This window comes from Oncorhynchus keta, unplaced genomic scaffold (assembly GCF_023373465.1).
Source record: "Oncorhynchus keta strain PuntledgeMale-10-30-2019 unplaced genomic scaffold, Oket_V2 Un_contig_6559_pilon_pilon, whole genome shotgun sequence".
NCBI lineage: Eukaryota > Metazoa > Chordata > Actinopteri > Salmoniformes > Salmonidae > Oncorhynchus > Oncorhynchus keta.
In genome coordinates this window covers 36,403-54,550 of record NW_026288925.1, presented here as the reverse complement: position 1 = coordinate 54,550, position 18,148 = coordinate 36,403, and the positions used below count along the sequence as shown (strand labels likewise).

The window sequence follows — 18,148 nt, the reverse complement described above, 5'->3', positions numbered from 1 at the left end:
GGAAAGCAGAGGGCCGTGTGAGGACGGCTGCAGCCATACATCCTGAGGAAAGCAGAGGGCCGTGTGAGGACGGCTGCAGCCATACATCCTGAGGAAAGCAGAGGGCCGTGTGAGGACGGCTGCAGCCATACATCCTGAGGAAAGCAGAGGGCCGTGTGAGGACGGCTGCAGCCTGAGGAAAGCAGAGGGCCGTGTGAGGACGGCTGCAGCCATACATCCTGAGGAAAGCAGAGGGCCGTGTGAGGACGGCTGCAGCCATACATCCTGAGGAAAGCAGAGGGCCGTGTGAGGACGGCTGCAGCCATACATCCTGAGGAAAGCAGAGGGCCGTGTGAGGACGGCTGCATCCATACATCCTGAGGAAAGCAGAGGGCCGTGTGAGGACGGCTGCAGCCATACATCCTGAGGAAAGCAGAGGGCCGTGTGAGGACGGCTGCATCCATACATCCTGAGGAAAGCAGAGGGCCATGTGAGGACGGCTGCAGCCATACATCCTGAGGAAAGCAGAGGGCCGTGTGAGGACGGCTGCAGCCATGAGGAAAGCAGAGGGCCGTGTGAGGACGGCTGCAGCCATACATCCTGAGGAAAGCAGAGGGCCGTGTGAGGACGGCTGCAGCCATACATCCTGAGGAAAGCAGAGGGCCGTGTGAGGACGGCTGCAGCCATACATCCTGAGGAAAGCAGAGGGCCGTGTGAGGACGGCTGCAGCCATACATCCTGAGGAAAGCAGAGGGCCGTGTGAGGACGGCTGCAGCCATACATCCTGAGGAAAGCAGAGGGCCGTGTGAGGACGGCTGCAGCCATACATCCTGAGGAAAGCAGAGGGTCCGTGTGAGGACGGCTGCAGCCATACATCCTGAGAAAGCAGAGGGCCGTGTGAGGACGGCTGCAGCCATACATCCTGAGGAAAGCAGAGGGCCGTGTGAGGACGGCTGCAGCCATACATCCTGAGGAAAGCAGAGGGCCGTGTGAGGACGGCTGCAGCCATACATCCTGAGGAAAGCAGAGGGCCGTGTGAGGACGGCTGCATCCATACATCCTGAGGAAAGCAGAGGGCCGTGTGAGGACGGCTGCATCCATACATCCTGAGGAAAGCAGAGGGCCGTGTGAGGACGGCTGCAGCCATACATCCTGAGGAAAGCAGAGGGCCGTGTGAGGACGGCTGCAGCCATACATCCTGAGGAAAGCAGAGGGCCGTGTGAGGACGGCTGCAGCCATACATCCTGAGGAAAGCAGAGGGCCGTGTGAGGACGGCTGCATCCATACATCCTGAGGAAAGCAGAGGGCCGTGTGAGGACGGCTGCAGCCATACATCCTGAGGAAAGCAGAGGGCCGTGTGAGGACGGCTGCAGCCATACATCCTGAGGAAAGCAGAGGGCCGTGTGAGGACGGCTGCAGCCATACATCCTGAGGAAAGCAGAGGGCCGTGTGAGACGGCTGCAGCCATGATCCTGAAAAAGCAGAGGGCCGTGTGAGGACGGCTGCAGCCATACATCCTGAGGAAAGCAGAGGGCCGTGTGAGGACGGCTGTGAGCCATACATCCTGAGGAAAGCAGAGGGCCGTGTGAGGACGGCTGCATCCATACATCCTGAGGAAAGCAGAGGGCCGTGTGAGGACGGCTGCAGCCATACATCCTGAGGAAAGCAGAGGGCCGTGTGAGGACGGCTGCAGCCATACATCCTGAGGAAAGCAGAGGGCCGTGTGAGGACGGCTGCAGCCATACATCCTGAGGAAAGCAGAGGGCCGTGTGAGGACGGCTGCAGCCTGAGGAGGAAGCAGAGGGCCGTGTGAGGACGGCTGCAGCCATACATCCTGAGGAAAGCAGAGGGCCGTGTGAGGACGGCTGCAGCCATACATCCTGAGGAAAGCAGAGGGGCCGTGTGAGGACGGCTGCAGCCTGAGGAAAGCAGAGGGCCGTGTGAGGACGGCTGCAGCCTGAGAAAGCAGAGGGCCGTGTGAGGACGGCTGCAGCCATACATCCTGAGGAAAGCAGAGGGCCGTGTGAGGACGGCTGCATCCATACATCCTGAGGAAAGCAGAGGGCCGTGTGAGGACGGCTGCAGCCATACATCCTGAGGAAAGCAGAGGGCCGTGTGAGGACGGCTGCAGCCATACATCCTGAGGAAAGCAGAGGGCCGTGTGAGGACGGCTGCAGCCATACATCCTGAGGAAAGCAGAGGGGCCGTGTGAGGACGGCTGCAGCCTGAGGAAAGCAGAGGGCCGTGTGAGGACGGCTGCATCCATACATCCTGAGGAAAGCAGAGGGCCGTGTGAGGACGGCTGCAGCCATACATCCTGAGGAAAGCAGAGGGTCGTGTGAGGACGGCTGTATCCATACATCCTGAGGAAAGCAGAGGGCCGTGTGAGGACGGCTGCAGCCATACATCCTGAGGAAAGCAGAGGGCCGTGTGAGGACGGCTGTAGCCTGAGGAAAGCAGAGGGCCGTGTGAGGACGGCTGTAGCCTGAGGAAAGCAGAGGGCCGTGTGAGGACGGCTGCATCCATACATCCTGAGGAAAGCAGAGGGCCGTGTGAGGACGGCTGCAGCCATACATCCTGAGGAAAGCAGAGGGCCGTGTGAGGACGGCTGCAGCCATACATCCTGAGGAAAGCAGAGGGCCGTGTGAGGACGGCTGTATCCATACATCCTGAGGAAAGCAGAGGGCCGTGTGAGGACGGCTGCAGCCATACATCCTGAGGAAAGCAGAGGGCCGTGTGAGGACGGCTGTAGCCTGAGGAAAGCAGAGGGCCGTGTGAGGACGGCTGTAGCCTGAGGAAAGCAGAGGGCCGTGTGAGGACGGCTGCATCCATACATCCTGAGGAAAGCAGAGGGCCGTGTGAGGACGGCTGTAGCCTGAGGAAAGCAGAGGGCCGTGTGAGGACGGCTGCAGCCATACATCCTGAGGAAAGCAGAGGGCCGTGTGAGGACGGCTGCAGCCATACATCCTGAGGAAAGCAGAGGGCCGTGTGAGGACGGCTGCAGCCATACATCCTGAGGAAAGCAGAGGGCCGTGTGAGGACGGCTGCAGCCATACATCCTGAGGAAAGCAGAGGGCCGTGTGAGGACGGCTGCAGCCATACATCCTGAGGAAAGCAGAGGGCCGTGTGAGGACGGCTGCAGCCATACATCCTGAGGAAAGCAGAGGGCCGTGTGAGGACGGCTGCAGCCTGAGGAAAGCAGAGGGCCGTGTGAGGACGGCTGCAGCCATACATCCTGAGGAAAGCAGAGGGCCGTGTGAGGACGGCTGCAGCCATACATCCTGAGGAAAGCAGAGGGCCGTGTGAGGACGGCTGCAGCCTGAGGAGAGGGCCGTGTGAGGACGGCTGCAGCCATGAGCCTGAGGAAAGCAGAGGGCCGTGTGAGGACGGCTGCAGCTGCAGCCTGAGGAAAGCAGAGGGCCGTGTGAGGACGGCTGCAGCCATACATCCTGAGGAAAGCAGAGGGCCGTGTGAGGACGGCTGCAGCCATACATCCTGAGGAAAGCAGAGGGCCGTGTGAGGACGGCTGCAGCCATACATCCTGAGGAAAGCAGAGGGCCGTGTGAGGACGGCTGCAGCCATACATCCTGCAGCCTGAGGAAAGCAGAGGGCCGTGTGAGGACGGCTGCAGCCATACATCCTGAGGAAAGCAGAGGGGCCGTGTGAGGACGGCTGCAGCCATACATCCTGAGGAAAGCAGAGGGCCGTGTGAGGACGGCTGCAGCCTGAGGAAGGAGGGCCGTGTGAAGCAGCCTGAGGGAGGGCCGTGTGAGGACGGCTGCAGCCTGATACATCCTGTGAGGACGGCTACAGCCATACATCCTGAGGAAAGCAGAGGGCCGTGTGAGGACGGCTGTAGCCATACATCCTGAGGAAAGCAGAGGGCCGTGTGAGGACGGCTGCAGCCATACATCCTGAGGAAAGCAGAGGGCCGTGTGAGGACGGCTGCAGCCATACATCCTGAGGAAAGCAGAGGGCCGTGTGAGGACGGCTGCAGCCATACATCCTGAGGAAAGCAGAGGGCCGTGTGAGGACGGCTGCAGCCATACATCCTGAGGAAAGCAGAGGGCCGTGTGAGGACGGCTGCAGCCATACATCCTGAGGAAAGCAGAGGGCCGTGTGAGGACGGCTGTAGCCATACATCCTGAGGAAAGCAGAGGGCCGTGTGAGGACGGCTGCAGCCATACATCCTGAGGAAAGCAGAGGGCCGTGTGAGGACGGCTGCATCCATACATCCTGAGGAAAGCAGAGGGCCGTGTGAGGACGGCTGCATCCATACATCCTGAGGAAAGCAGAGGGCCGTGTGAGGACGGCTGCAGCCATACATCCTGAGGAAAGCAGAGGGCCGTGTGAGGACGGCTGCATCCATACATCCTGAGGAAAGCAGAGGGCCGTGTGAGGACGGCTGTAGCCATACATCCTGAGGAAAGCAGAGGGCTGCGGCTGCATCCATACATCCTGAGGAAAGCAGAGGGCCGTGTGAGGACGGCTGCAGCCATACATCCTGAGGAAAGCAGAGGGCCGTGTGAGGACGGCTGCAGCCATACATCCTGAGGCAGAGGGCGGGCTGCATCCATACATCCTGAGGAAAGCAGAGGGCCGTGTGAGGACGGCTGCAGCCATACATCCTGAGGAAAGCAGAGGGCCGTGTGAGGCTGCAGCTGCAGCCATACAGCCATCCTGAGGAAAGCAGAGGGCCGTGTGAGGACGGCTGCAGCCATACATCCTGAGGAAAGCAGAGGGCCGTGTGAGGACGGCTGCAGCCATACAGCCTGAGGAAAGCAGAGGGCCGTGTGAGGACGGCTGCAGCCTGAGGAAAGCAGAGGGCCGTGTGAGGACGGCTGCAGCCATGCACCTGGCTGTCGTGGCCTGTGGACAGAGACTACAGGAGACTCTCACCATGCTGAAGTCTGCCGTTATGCTCAGCATCAAACCACTGTGCCTCCACATCTTCTCTGAAGACCAGCTGCACGCCAGCTTTATAGAGGCTGTGAGTTGGACTGGATGCACTACAAGGCCTATAGCCTGTGATTGAAGTATAATAATGTGGTAGTAATGAGATGTGATAATGACGTTGTAATATCATGTCCTACTATGATAATGTAATAGCATCTACATCACAACTCTAACATATAGGCTTCAATAAAGTCCCATTTGGTCCAGTGTACATGATACACACAGAATAGAAAACACTATGAACAGCTGCTCTTTCCATAACAGACTGACCAGGTGAATCCAGGTGAAACCTATGATCCCTTGTTGATGTCACCTGTTAAAGCCACTTCAATCAGTGTAGATGAAGGTGAGGAGACGGGTTAAAGAAGGATTTTTAAGCATTGAGACATGAATTGTGTCTGTGTGGCCTTCAGAGGGTGAATGGGCAAGACAAAAGATTGAAGTGCGTTTTGAATTGGGAACGGATGGTAGTAGGTGCCAGGCGTACTGGTTTGTGATAAGAACCGCAATGCTAATATGATGAGCTTACCGAGTGGTGCAGCGGTCTAAGGCACTGCATCTCAGTGCTAGAGGCGTCACTACAGACCCTGGTTCGATCCCAGGCTGTATCACAACCAACTGATCGGGAGTCCCATAGGGCAGCACACAATTAGCCCAGCGTCGTCCAGGTTAGGGGAGGGTTTGGCCGGGGTAGGCCGTCATTGTAAAATAAGAATTTGTTCTTAACTGACTTGCCTAGTTAAATGAAGGTTAAATAAATAAAATTAAAATGCTAAACAGTTTCCTGTGTGTATCAAGAATGATCCACCACCCAAAGGACATCCAGCCAACTTGACACAACTGTGGGAAGCATTGGAGTCAACATGGGTCAGCCTCTCTGTGGAAGGCTTTCCACACCTCTTAGAGTCCATTCACTGACAAATTGAGGCTGTTCTGAGGGCAAAAGGGGGTGGAACTCAATATTAGGAAGGTGTTCCTAATGTTTGGTATACTCAGTGTATAACCTAGACCAGGGGTGTATAACTAACTCCATGGAGGGCCCCGGTTCTGCAGGTTTTTGTTTTTTCCTTTCAATTAAGACCTAGACAACCAGGTGTGGGGAGTTCCTTACTAATTAGTGACCTGAATTCATCAATCAAGTAAAAGGGAGGAGCGAAAACCTGCCTCCACTCAGACCTCCGTGGAATGAGTGTGACGTATGACCTAGAGGTTATCTATCTTGTCTAAACCTTTGAGTATTTACCTCTTTTTAAAACCTCTGTGTAATAACACTTGTCTGTTTGCTTTGTTCTGTGTTTAGTTAGAGTCGTGGCCAGGGTCGTTCTATTTTGTTTAACTAAATATTAGCGTGATGATGGTTTCCATGGCCTCAGAATAATATCTTGGAGTAAAAATGTTACTGTACATGTATACACTGCTAAATGGGTTGTCTGTTTCTGATTCTCTCTTGTCTTCAGTTGATCCTAAAGGAGGTGGACTCAGACATCTTGTTCCTGGCCTCTGACCTCTAACCTCTGTTTCTGTTCCCAAGCTCATCCTAAAGGAGGTGGATTCTCTAGTCTATGTGGACTCGGACATCTTGTTCCTCCAGCCTGTAGACGCTCTGTGGTCCCTGCTAGCTCACTCCAACGCTACCCAGCTGGCCGCCATGGCGCCGGAGCACGAGGATCCACGCATCGCCTGGTACAGCCGCTTCGCCCACCACCCCTACTATGGCAGGACGGGCATCAACTCTGGAGTCATGCTCATGAACATGACACGCATCAGGGCCACATACTTCAAGGTAATATAAACTTTGACCAGCAGAGGTCCCCATTGCAATACAGTCAGATGTAATATAAACTTTGACCAGCAGAGTTCACCATTGCAATACAGTCACATGTAATATAAACTTTGACCAACAGAGGTCACCATTGCAATATAGTCAGATATAATGTCATCCAGAGATGGGAGAATCGAGATTTTCTGCAATAAATGTATCATTGTTGAATGAATGACAAACAAACCTCATAATAAAGATGTTTGCACAGGCACTTCGATTTTACACTTAGCTTGTTTTCCACAATGTAACACACCCTCTGTCCTGTTCTGTGTGATCAGAATGACATGACGTCAGTGGGTCTGAGGTGGGAGGAGCTGCTGATGCCCCTGCTGCAGAAATATAAACTAAACATGACCTGGGGCCTGTTGCACAAAAGTAGAATTAAGACATCCGGGATAAATGACTAAGCTGAGCTCAATGAAGCCAAAACATGTGCGTCCAGGCTTAATTGGTTGCACAAAGACCAAGCCAGGATGAGCAGACACGGATTCATTAAGCCAGGTGAAACCAATCCTGGATAGGTGCGCGCTCACGGCTCACTAAATAGACCCCGCCACAGATCACAGATTAACTGATTTACCATGGCAACTAGAGCCGCGTACTTTTCCCCGTCGGAAGCACAAATCCTCATGGAGGCATACGAGGAGGTAAAAGATATAATTAAGAAGAAAGGCAACACCGCCACAGCGATAAAGCAAAGAGAAAAAAGCGTGGCAAAGTATTGCAGACCGCCTGAATGCGTAAGTAGTGCACAATTACACACTCACCGCTCCGCTGAAACATCACAATTACAATTCAAATATTTAATTCACATCTCCAAAAACGCAGTTGTACTGTAATTATGAAACGGTTAAATTTTTAATTGAAATGCACTGCAGATATGAGTGAAATTGTGTAAAGTAAGTCCATCACACTGTATAAAGCTATGATAAATTATTATTAAAGCCTTACATTATTATTTAACGTTACTACGCTCAGTACGGTTTAATCTTAGCCGTTGTACTCTGCTTCTTATGTTGTCCACCGTTTTTTTGTGTTTCTCCTGCTTTCATTAATGTAAAGCTGCTTTGACAGAATGAAACAATTGTGAAAAGTGCTATATAAATAAAATTTAATTGAATAAATAGATGAGCTATAATAATAATCACTTTAATTTATATAGCGCCTTTCAAAGGACCCAAGGTCGGTTGCTCACTGCACTGCAAAAATGTCTTTCTTACTTAGTATTTTTGTCTTGTTTTCAGTAAAAAAAAAAAATATCTAAAAAACATCTTGAATATTTTCTTGAGCAAAATTACCTAGGAAAATAAGCAAAAAAATCTGCCAGTGATGTGCATTGATTGGTGTAATATTCCTCATCTTATGATTTCAGATGGTCTGCAATGCTGACTGTGTGATCAGCAATGTTGTGGCAAAATGGCCTGGCTCAGTCCATGACTCCAGAATCTTTCGGGCCTCTGAAATCTATCAGTGCCTATCACAAGGTAAGCCACACAACCCCTATTTATAACCATCATGGCTGTGTCAAGAATATCACTGTGTTTATGAGGTAGTAATGATGAGATTTTGTGTTGACAGGTGAATTCTCTGGTGTGTTGCTGGGAGACAGGGGGTATGGCTGCCAGCCTTTTCTCCTGACACCTTTCACAGACCCCCAGGAAGCACAGCAGGCCTACAACCATGCCCATGCCAGGACCAGGGCCAGAGTTGAAATGATCTTTGGCCTCCTGAAGGCACGCTTTCACTGCCTTCACAAATTAAGGGTCAGCCCTGTTAGGGCATGTGATATTACTGTGGCTTGTGCTGTCCTCCACAATGTGGCCTGCCTGAGGAAGGAGAGGGCCCCCAGAGTGCCACCAGCCATGGACTGGGACAATCCGGCAATCTTCCCTGATGACGACAGTGGTCGGCTGCTGAGGGACCAATATGTGTTGAATTATTTTAGTTAGTATGTGTGCTTTCAATTTTGGTTAAATATGTCCTGCGGTGGCAGAGGAATTTGTTTTTTTTTGGGTTCGTTTTTTTACGAATTTGGCCTCTTATGATGTTTGTGCGGTATACTGTGTGTAATACAAGGCTGCAGGGAGGCTACTGCATCCATTCATTTGTCTGTTCAGTTGATGTGTATGGATTTGTCCTGCATTTATTTTAGTGTGCAGACATGCAGGGTGTGTTATATACAGACCTTTGAATGTGTATGTATCATTTTGTATAATATGCTTGGATTCTGTGCTTTCCATCTTGTAGAGTCACTGTGACTTCAGTTTCGAAAGGAGCTGATGGTTTACCTGCTTTGTTTTGTCCTTATTCAATAAAGGAACATAATGTTACACATTGTGTTTTTATATTCATATGGAATGTGTATTTGTTTATATGACAGAGTACTAGGGCCACACTGAAGAAAAAGGATAAAGTCATAAATTTATGAGGCTGGTTCTTTCTGCAGAAAAGCTACATATTGTTTTTACAGTTTTGATACTTATGACAATGTGATACTTAATATTCTGGCACATCAGCATGTCTTTGTTTATGAAACCATACTGAAGTACAATTTCACGAAATGCCCCGCATCTGTCATTTTAACAACTGTCCTCCTTTAAAACAACTGGTTACAATATTATGACTTGTCTTTTTTTCCCCTCTGTGGCCCTAATATTCTATCATTTTATATATAGTCTATGGGAAACTGTAAATTATCTAATGATAGCAACATCTAAAAATCATTTTTTTATCCAAAATCATTGAAATTAATGATCACAAACGTTTAAATAATGACAGTGGGTCTAGTTATATGTGATAACAATGTATAGTGAGCAGTGAAATAACTATTGGTTTCAATTTGTGGTGACTGTTGACTGACATTAGGGATGAGATTAAATAGATCCTGGAATTTAGCCTGGTCTGGAGCAGGCTAGCTCCACAGAATAAATCTCCATGGTAATTTATACCATAACATATCCTCCTGCCCCTATCCATCTTTAGTGCAACCGGATTACGGATCAATTGAGCCAGGATCACCAAGATATCCTGGCTTAATCCCTTATCCTAGTTTTGTGCAACAGGCCCCAGGGAGACCAGGACCTGCTCAACATCATCTTCCATCACAACCCTGGTGAGACTCACAGCTCAGTACCTCCCTTATTACACCACATGATGAGACACATGACATATAGACAGTGTAAATGGTTGTTATAGTAGAAACATCAAATTAATTTATAAAGCCCTTCTTACATCAGCTGATATCTCAAAGTGCTGTACAGAAACCCAGCCTATAACCCCAAACAACAAGCAATGCAGATGTAGAAGTAGAAGGATGGTGGCTAGGAGAAACTCCCTAGAAAGGAGTCACAACCTTGGAGAGACTCAACTCTCAACACACAGCTGTTTAACACACCATTCAATATGATTTTACTGCTGCAGTTTAATTATTTGTCATTTTATTTTCATTTTTTTACATAACTTTTTTACAAGCATATAACCAACAATGCTTTAAGTAAGCATTTCACTGTAAGGTCTACTACACTTGTTGTATTCGGCACGTGACAAATAAAATGTGATTTGATTAGAAACATGAACCTTTTAAATGTGATAGTTGTGGCAGGTATCCCAGCTCCAGCCCTGCAGGACAGCAGTGTCTTGTCTTATTGTTTACCTGGGTAATAAGTTGTGTGTCGAGATGATCAACTAAAAGCTCCAGTGTGTGTCTGTTGGAAGTCCCCTGCCACTGGAACTACCGTCCAGACCACTGTATCTACGACAGGTAAACTAAGCGATCACAGATCAGTGTAGTCTACGACGCCATACGACAGGTAAACTAAACGATCACAGATCAGTGTAGTCTACGATGCCATACGACAGGTAAACTAAACAATCACAGATCAGTGTAGTCTACGATGCCATACGACAGGTAAACTAAACGATCACAGATCAGTGTAGACTACGACGCCATACGACAGGTAAACTAAACAATCACAGATCAGTGTAGTCTACGATGCCATACGACAGGTAAACTAAACGATCACAGATCAGTGTAGACTACGACGCCATACGACAGGTAAACTAAACGATCACAGATCAGTGTAGTCTACGATGCCATACGACAGGTAAACTAAACGATCACAGATCAGTGTAGACTACGACGCCATACGACAGGTAAACTAAACGATCACAGATAAGTGTAGACTACGAAGCCATACGACAGGTAAACTAAACGATCACAGATCAGTGTAGTCTACGATGCCATACGACAGGTAAACTAAACGATCACAGATCAGTGTAGACTACGACGCCATACGACAGGTAAACTAAACAATCACAGATCAGTGTAGTCTACGATGCCATACGACAGGTAAACTAAACGATCACAGATCAGTGTAGACTACGACGCCATACGACAGGTAAACTAAACGATCACAGATCAGTGTAGTCTACGATGCCATACGACAGGTAAACTAAACGATCACAGATCAGTGTAGACTACGACGCCATACGACAGGTAAACTAAACGATCACAGATCAGTGTAGACTACGATGCCATACGACAGGTAAACTAAACGATCACAGATCAGTGTAGTCTACGATGCCATACGACAGGTAAACTAAACAATCACAGATCAGTGTAGACTACGACGCCATACGACAGGTAAACTAAACGATCACAGATCAGTGTAGTCTACGACACCATACGACAGGTAAACTAAACGATCACAGATCAGTGTAGTCTACGATGCCATACGACAGGTAAACTAAACGTTCTACGACGCCATACGACAGGTAAACTAAACGATCACAGATCAGTGTAGACTACGACGCCATACGACAGGTAAACTAAACGATCACAGATCAGTGTAGTCTACGACACCATACGACAGGTAAACTAAACGATCACAGATCAGTGTAGTCTACGATGCCATACGACAGGTAAACTAAACGATCACAGATCAGTGTAGACTACGACGCCATACGACAGGTAAACTAAACGATCGCAGATCAGTGTATTCTACGACGCCATACGACAGGTAAACTAAACAATCACAGATCAGTGTAGACTACGATGCCATACGACAGGTAAACTAAACGATCACAGATCAGTGTAGACTACGACGCCATACGACAGGTAAACTAAACGATCACAGATCAGTGTAGACTACGATGCCATACGACAGGTAAACTAAACGATCACAGATCAGTGTAGACTACGACGCCATACGACAGGTAAACTAAACGATCGCAGATCAGTGTATTCTACGACGCCATACGACAGGTAAACTAAACGATCGCAGATCAGTGTATTCTACGACGCCATACGACAGGTAAACTAAACGATCACAGATCAGTGTAGTCTACGACGCCATACGACAGGTAAACTAAACAATCACAGATCAGTGTAGTCTACGACGCCATACGACAGGTAAACTAAACGATCACAGATCAGTGTAGACTACGATGCCATACGACAGGTAAACTAAACGATCACAGATCAGTGTAGACTACGACGCCATACGACAGGTAAACTAAACGATCGCAGATCAGTGTAGACTACGACGCCATACGACAGGTAAACTAAACGATCGCAGATCAGTGTATTCTACGACGCCATACGACAGGTAAACTAAACAATCACAGATCAGTGTAGTCTACGACGCCATACGACAGGTAAACTAAACAATCACAGATCAGTGTAGTCTACGACGCCATACGACAGGTAAACTAAACGATCACAGATCAGTGTAGTCTACGACACCGTACGACAGGTAAATTAAACGATCACAGATCAGTGTAGTCTACGACGCCATATGACAGGTAAACTAAGCGATCACAGATCAGTGTAGTCTACGATGCCATACGACAGGTAAACGAAGCGATCACAGATCAGTGTAGTCTACGATGCCATACGACAGGTAAACGAAGCGATCACAGATCAGTGTAGTCTACGATGCCATACGACAGGTAAACTAAGCGATCACAGATCAGTGTAGTCTACGACGCCATACGACAGGTAAACTAAGCGATCACAGATCAGTGTCGTCTACGATGCCGTACGACAGGTAAACTAAGCGATCACAGATCAGTGTCGTCTACGATGCCGTACGACAGGTAAACTAAGCGATCACAGATCAGTGTAGTCTACGATGCCGTACGACAGGTAAACTAAGCGATCACAGATCAGTGTAGTCTACGATGCCGTACGACAGGTAAACTAAGCGATCACAGATCAGTGTAGTCTACGATGCCGTACGACAGGTAAACTAAGCGATCACAGATCAGTGTAGTCTACGATGCCGTACGACAGGTAAACTAAGCGATCACAGATCAGTGTAGTCTACGACGCCATACGACAGGTAAACTAAACGATCACAGATCGGTGTAGACTACGACGCCATACGACAGGTAAACTAAACGATCACAGATCAGTGTAGTCTACGACGCCATACGACAGGTAAACTAAGCGATCACAGATCAGTGTAGTCTATGACGCCATACGACAGGTAAACTAAACGATCACAGATCAGTGTAGTCTACGACGCCATACGACAGGTAAACTAAGCGATCACAGATCAGTGTAGTCTACGACGCCATACGACAGGTAAACTAAACGATCACAGATCAGTGTAGTCTACGATGCCATACGACAGGTAAACTAAACGTTCTACGATGCCGTACGACAGGTAAACTAAACGATCACAGATCAGTGTAGTCTACGATGCCATACGACAGGTAAACTAAACGTTCTACGATGCCGTACGACAGGTAAACTAAACGTTCTACGATGCCGTACGACAGGTAAAGTAAGCGATCACAGATCAGTGTAGTCTACGACACCATACGACAGGTAAACTAAGCGATCACAGATCAGTGTAGTCTACGATGCCGTACGACAGGTAAACTAAACGATCTACGATGCCGTACGACAGGTAAACTAAACGATCACAGATCAGTGTAGACTACGACGCCATACGACAGGTAAACTAAACGATCACAGATCAGTGTAGTCTACGACGCCATACGACAGGTAAACTAAGCGATCACAGATCAGTGTAGTCTACGACGCCATACGACAGGTAAACTAAACGATCACAGATCAGTGTAGTCTACGATGCCATACGACAGGTAAACTAAACGATCACAGATCAGTGTAGTCTACGACGCCATATGACAGGTAAACTAAGCGATCACAGATCAGTGTAGTCTACGATGCCATACGACAGGTAAACGAAGCGATCACAGATCAGTGTAGTCTACGATGCCATACGACAGGTAAACGAAGTGATCACAGATCAGTGTAGTCTACGATGCCATACGACAGGTAAACTAAGCGATCACAGATCAGTGTAGTCTACGACGCCATATGACAGGTAAACTAAGCGATCACAGATCAGTGTAGTCTACGACGCCATACGACAGGTAAACTAAGCGATCACAGATCAGTGTCGTCTACGATGCCGTACGACAGGTAAACTAAGCGATCACAGATCAGTGTAGTCTACGATGCCGTACGACAGGTAAACTAAGCGATCACAGATCAGTGTAGTCTACGATGCCGTACGACAGGTAAACTAAGCGATCACAGATCAGTGTAGTCTACGATGCCGTACGACAGGTAAACTAAGCGATCACAGATCAGTGTAGTCTACGATGCCGTACGACAGGTAAACTAAGCGATCACAGATCAGTGTAGTCTACGACGCCGTACGACAGGTAAACTAAGCGATCACAGATCAGTGTAGTCTACGACACCGTACGACAGGTAAACTAAGCGATCACAGATCAGTGTCGTCTACGATGCCGTACGACAGGTAAACTAAGCGATCACAGATCAGTGTAGTCTACGACGCCATATGACAGGTAAACTAAGCGATCACAGATCAGTGTAGTCTACGACACTACGAAAGGTAGGCTAAACGATCACAGATCAGTATTTCAGCCCGCCTTCTGGGCCGTCTACGATGCCATACGACAGGTAAACTCAACGATCACAGATAAGGGTTTACAGATGGGAAAACAACTTGATTGTCTTTCATTGATTGTGTATTAGGTGTGTAAGGAAATGTTTGTTTGTGCGTCCAGACCACGTCTATGCAGATCTCCACACGTTTTAGTGTTGAGTGAAACAGATTTCCTCATCAGGATGTGTTCTAACTGATCAGTTTTTTTAATGATATCGATGACACTGGGCATTGGTGTAATGACATCATCAATGTCCAGGTTCGTATTGCTTTCCTATAACTAAGGGTCGAGCGTCCATCAGAAAGATGCCTGGTCAATATTTTGTCCTTGCCTCTCAGTACGTCTGACACACACACACACACCTCATGCATAATATGTGAGAGTATTAAGGCCACAGTTAAACCACGGCCCAGGAAAGAGCAGTAAAGTTTTAGTGCTGATGGTTCATGTAGAGGCTCCACTGGCACAGTGCTCCGTCATCCTCATAAAAACAACACACACATTGGAAATGGAGCTTTATGGCCGGGGGGGCGGGGCTTAACTTTTAGTAACCCAATATCAGGGACTAAACCAAACGAGAGGACGTAAAATAGTCATCCCCTTTGATTTCCTGTGAGGGCTGTAAAGGTACTTCCATTATTGGGAAGAGGAGACTGATTGTGTCTGTAGTTGGACCGAGGAGGATAATAAGGTGTGATTTCTCTCTCTCTACATCACCTCAGCAGCTTCATGGACATTTATTCCAATGAAAAGAAAGGTTGGAAGTCTTTCTTAGGCTTTCTACAACTATTCAACATGTTTCTCTACCTGTCTATTTGATCACACATTAAAAGCAGGCAATGATGTCAATTGTAAAATGGTAAATTGTACTGATTGTAAGACGCTCTGTATAAGAGCTTCTGCCAAATGACTAAAATGTAATGAATTTCTGGCCACAGCTGCAGTAGATATCTAGAAGTGTGGACTTCACGTAGTGCCTGTTTGATAACAGCATGCTCTATGTCTCAGTACTCATTTAGGGAGGATCCTGTGAGCTCTCTGCTGGTCCCACTGGAGGAAGAGCTGTTGAAGACGACCTGTTCATACTGTGGTAAATCACATGTTCTGTTTACTAAGAGACTGACTCACAGCCTGGCCAACGTCAACAGAGATGCTCAGCGTCCACATGTTCTGTTTACTAAGAGACTGGCTCACAGCCTGGCCAACGTCAACAGAGATGCTCAGCGTCCACATGTTCTGTTTACTAAGAGACTGGCTCACAGCCTGGCCAACGTCAACAGAGATGCTCAGCGTCCACATGTTCTGTTTACTAAGAGACTGACTCACAGCCTGGCCAACGTCAACAGAGATGCTCAGCGTCCACATGTTCTGTTTACTAAGAGACTGGCTCACAGCCTGGCCAACGGCTCAACAGAGATGCTCAGCGTCCACATGTTCTGTTTACTAAGAGACTGGCTCACAGCCTGGCCAACGTCAACAGAGATGCTCAGCGTCCACATGTTCTGTTTACTAAGAGACTGGCTCACAGCCTGGCCAACGTCAACAGAGATGCTCATCGTCCACATGTTCTGTTTACTAAGAGACTGACTCACAGCCTGGCCAACGTCAACAGAGATGCTCAGCGTCCACATGTTCTGTTTACTAAGAGACTGGCTCACAGCCTGGCCAACGTCAACAGAGATGCTCAGCGTCCACATGTTCTGTTTACTAAGAGACTGGCTCACAGCCTGGCCAACGTCAACAGAGATGCTCAGCGTCCACATGTTCTGTTTACTAAGAGACTGACTCACAGCCTGGCCAACGTCAACAGAGATGCTCAGCGTCCACATGTTCTGTTTACTAAGAGACTGGCTCACAGCCTGGCCAACGTCAACAGAGATGCTCAGCGTCCACATGTTCTGTTTACTAAGAGACTGACTCACAGCCTGGCCAACGTCAACAGAGATGCTCAGCGTCCACATGTTCTGTTTACTAAGAGACTGAGCCTGGCCACAGCCTGGCCAACAGCCTGGCCAACAGAGATGCTCAGCGTCCACATGTTCTGTTTACTAAGAGACTGGCTCACAGCCTGGCCAACGTCAACAGTTCTGTTTACTAAGAGACTGACTCAGAGATGATGCTCAGCGTCCACATGTTCTGTTTACTAAGAGACTGGCTCACAGCCTGGCCAACGTCAACAGAGATGCTCAGCGTCCACATGTTCTGTTTACTAAGAGACTGGCTCACAGCCTGGCCAACGTCAACAGAGATGCTCAGCGTCCACATGTTCTGTTTACTAAGAGACTGGCTCACAGCCTGGCCAACGTCAACAGAGATGCTCAGCGTCCACATGTTCTGTTTACTAAGAGACTGACTCACAGCCTGGCCAACGTCAACAGAGATGCTCAGCGTCCACATGTTCTGTTTACTAAGAGACTGGCTCACAGCCTGGCCAACGTCAACAGAGATGCTCAGCGTCCACATGTTCTGTTTACTAAGAGACTGACTCACAGCCTGGCCAACGTCAACAGAGATGCTCAGCGTCCACATGTTCTGTTTACTAAGAGACTGGCTCACAGCCTGGCCAACGTGCTCAGCGTCCACAGAGATGCTCAGCCTGGCCAACGTCAACAGAGATGCTCAGCGTCCACATGTTCTGTTTACTAAGAGACTGGCTCACAGCCTGGCCAACGTCAACAGAGATGCTCAGCGTCCACATGGTCGGTAGTCTGAAGTCCTGGGCCTCCAGGCTGTCCTATAGTGTTGTCATGTTCAGAGAGGTGGTAGCCTGGGTTCTGTTCATTAGAGCACACTGGAGCAAAACCTTTTGCAACGGATAACTAAAATGGGCGTTTCTTATTGGACAAGTTGAGCTAGTGCCTGCTGTTTCATTTCGTCTTCTGTTTCATGACTACTTGGCACCTACAGCTACATGGCTGAATGAATTCATTTATACATTTTTATTTAACTGGGCAAGTCAGTTAAGAACAAATTTAAATTGTACAATATCAGCCTACCCCGGGCAAACCCTCCCCTAACCCGGACGATGCTGGGCCGGTTGTGGGCCACCCTGTGGGACTCCCGATCACGGCCGGTTGTGGGCCACCCTATGGGACTCCAGATCACGGCCGGTTGTGGGCCACCCTATGGGACTCCCGATCACGGCCGGTTGTGATACAGCCCGGGATCAAACCAAGGTATGTAGTGACGCCTCTAGCATTGAGATGCAGTGTCTTAGACCACTTCGCCACTCGGGAGGAAGAGACGAGATGGATGTCGGTGACTTCATATGCAGGAGATACATACTGTGTGAAGAATGATGTCGCTGTCATCACTACAGATCCCACATCTTGTTCAGCGTTTCTCTGGTCATAGTCATCTGTATAAGAGGCTATATGACATTTCCAATGCTGACGAGGCTCTTCTTTAATAGTGCTGTCTGCTGTATTCAAGAGGCCTTGCTCT

General features: G+C 48.8%; 1 protein-coding gene and 1 long non-coding RNA gene across 18 annotated transcripts; both read left to right on the top strand.

Moving 5' to 3' along the window:
• Window positions 1-4,753: 4,753 nt before the first annotated feature.
• Window positions 4,754-9,566, top strand: LOC127925985 (putative nuclease HARBI1). Its single transcript, XM_052511246.1, has 4 exons — window positions 4,754-4,969; window positions 6,467-6,718; window positions 8,130-8,241; window positions 8,336-9,566. Exons 1-4 carry the CDS (start codon window positions 4,829-4,831, stop codon window positions 8,704-8,706), a joined length of 876 nt encoding a protein of 291 aa, XP_052367206.1. The 5' UTR covers window positions 4,754-4,828; the 3' UTR covers window positions 8,707-9,566.
• A 1,092-nt stretch (window positions 9,567-10,658) lies between these two features.
• LOC127925986 (uncharacterized) lies at window positions 10,659-13,972 on the top strand. Of its 17 annotated transcripts, none has more exons than XR_008123008.1 (4): window positions 10,748-10,909; window positions 11,531-11,579; window positions 13,246-13,392; window positions 13,672-13,972. It is a non-coding gene; the product is annotated as an uncharacterized LOC127925986 (long non-coding RNA). The 17 variants fall into 17 exon arrangements; XR_008123010.1 differs by lacking the exon at window positions 11,531-11,579 and adding an exon at window positions 11,106-11,154; XR_008123009.1 differs by lacking the exon at window positions 11,531-11,579 and adding an exon at window positions 11,106-11,252 and having other exon boundaries at window positions 13,246-13,343.
• The last annotated feature ends 4,176 nt before the right edge of the window (window positions 13,973-18,148 follow it).

Bases quoted from the DNA above. Each gene is read 5' to 3' on its own strand.
- LOC127925985 (XM_052511246.1), top strand. From the start codon at position 4,829: ATGCACCTGGCTGTCGTGGCCTGTGGACAGAGACTACAGGAGACTCTC. The intron at 4,970-6,466 runs GTGAGTTGGACT...TCTGTTCCCAAG, and splicing joins ACGCCAGCTTTATAGAGGCT to CTCATCCTAAAGGAGGTGGA. The intron at 6,719-8,129 runs GTAATATAAACT...TTATGATTTCAG, and splicing joins TCAGGGCCACATACTTCAAG to ATGGTCTGCAATGCTGACTG.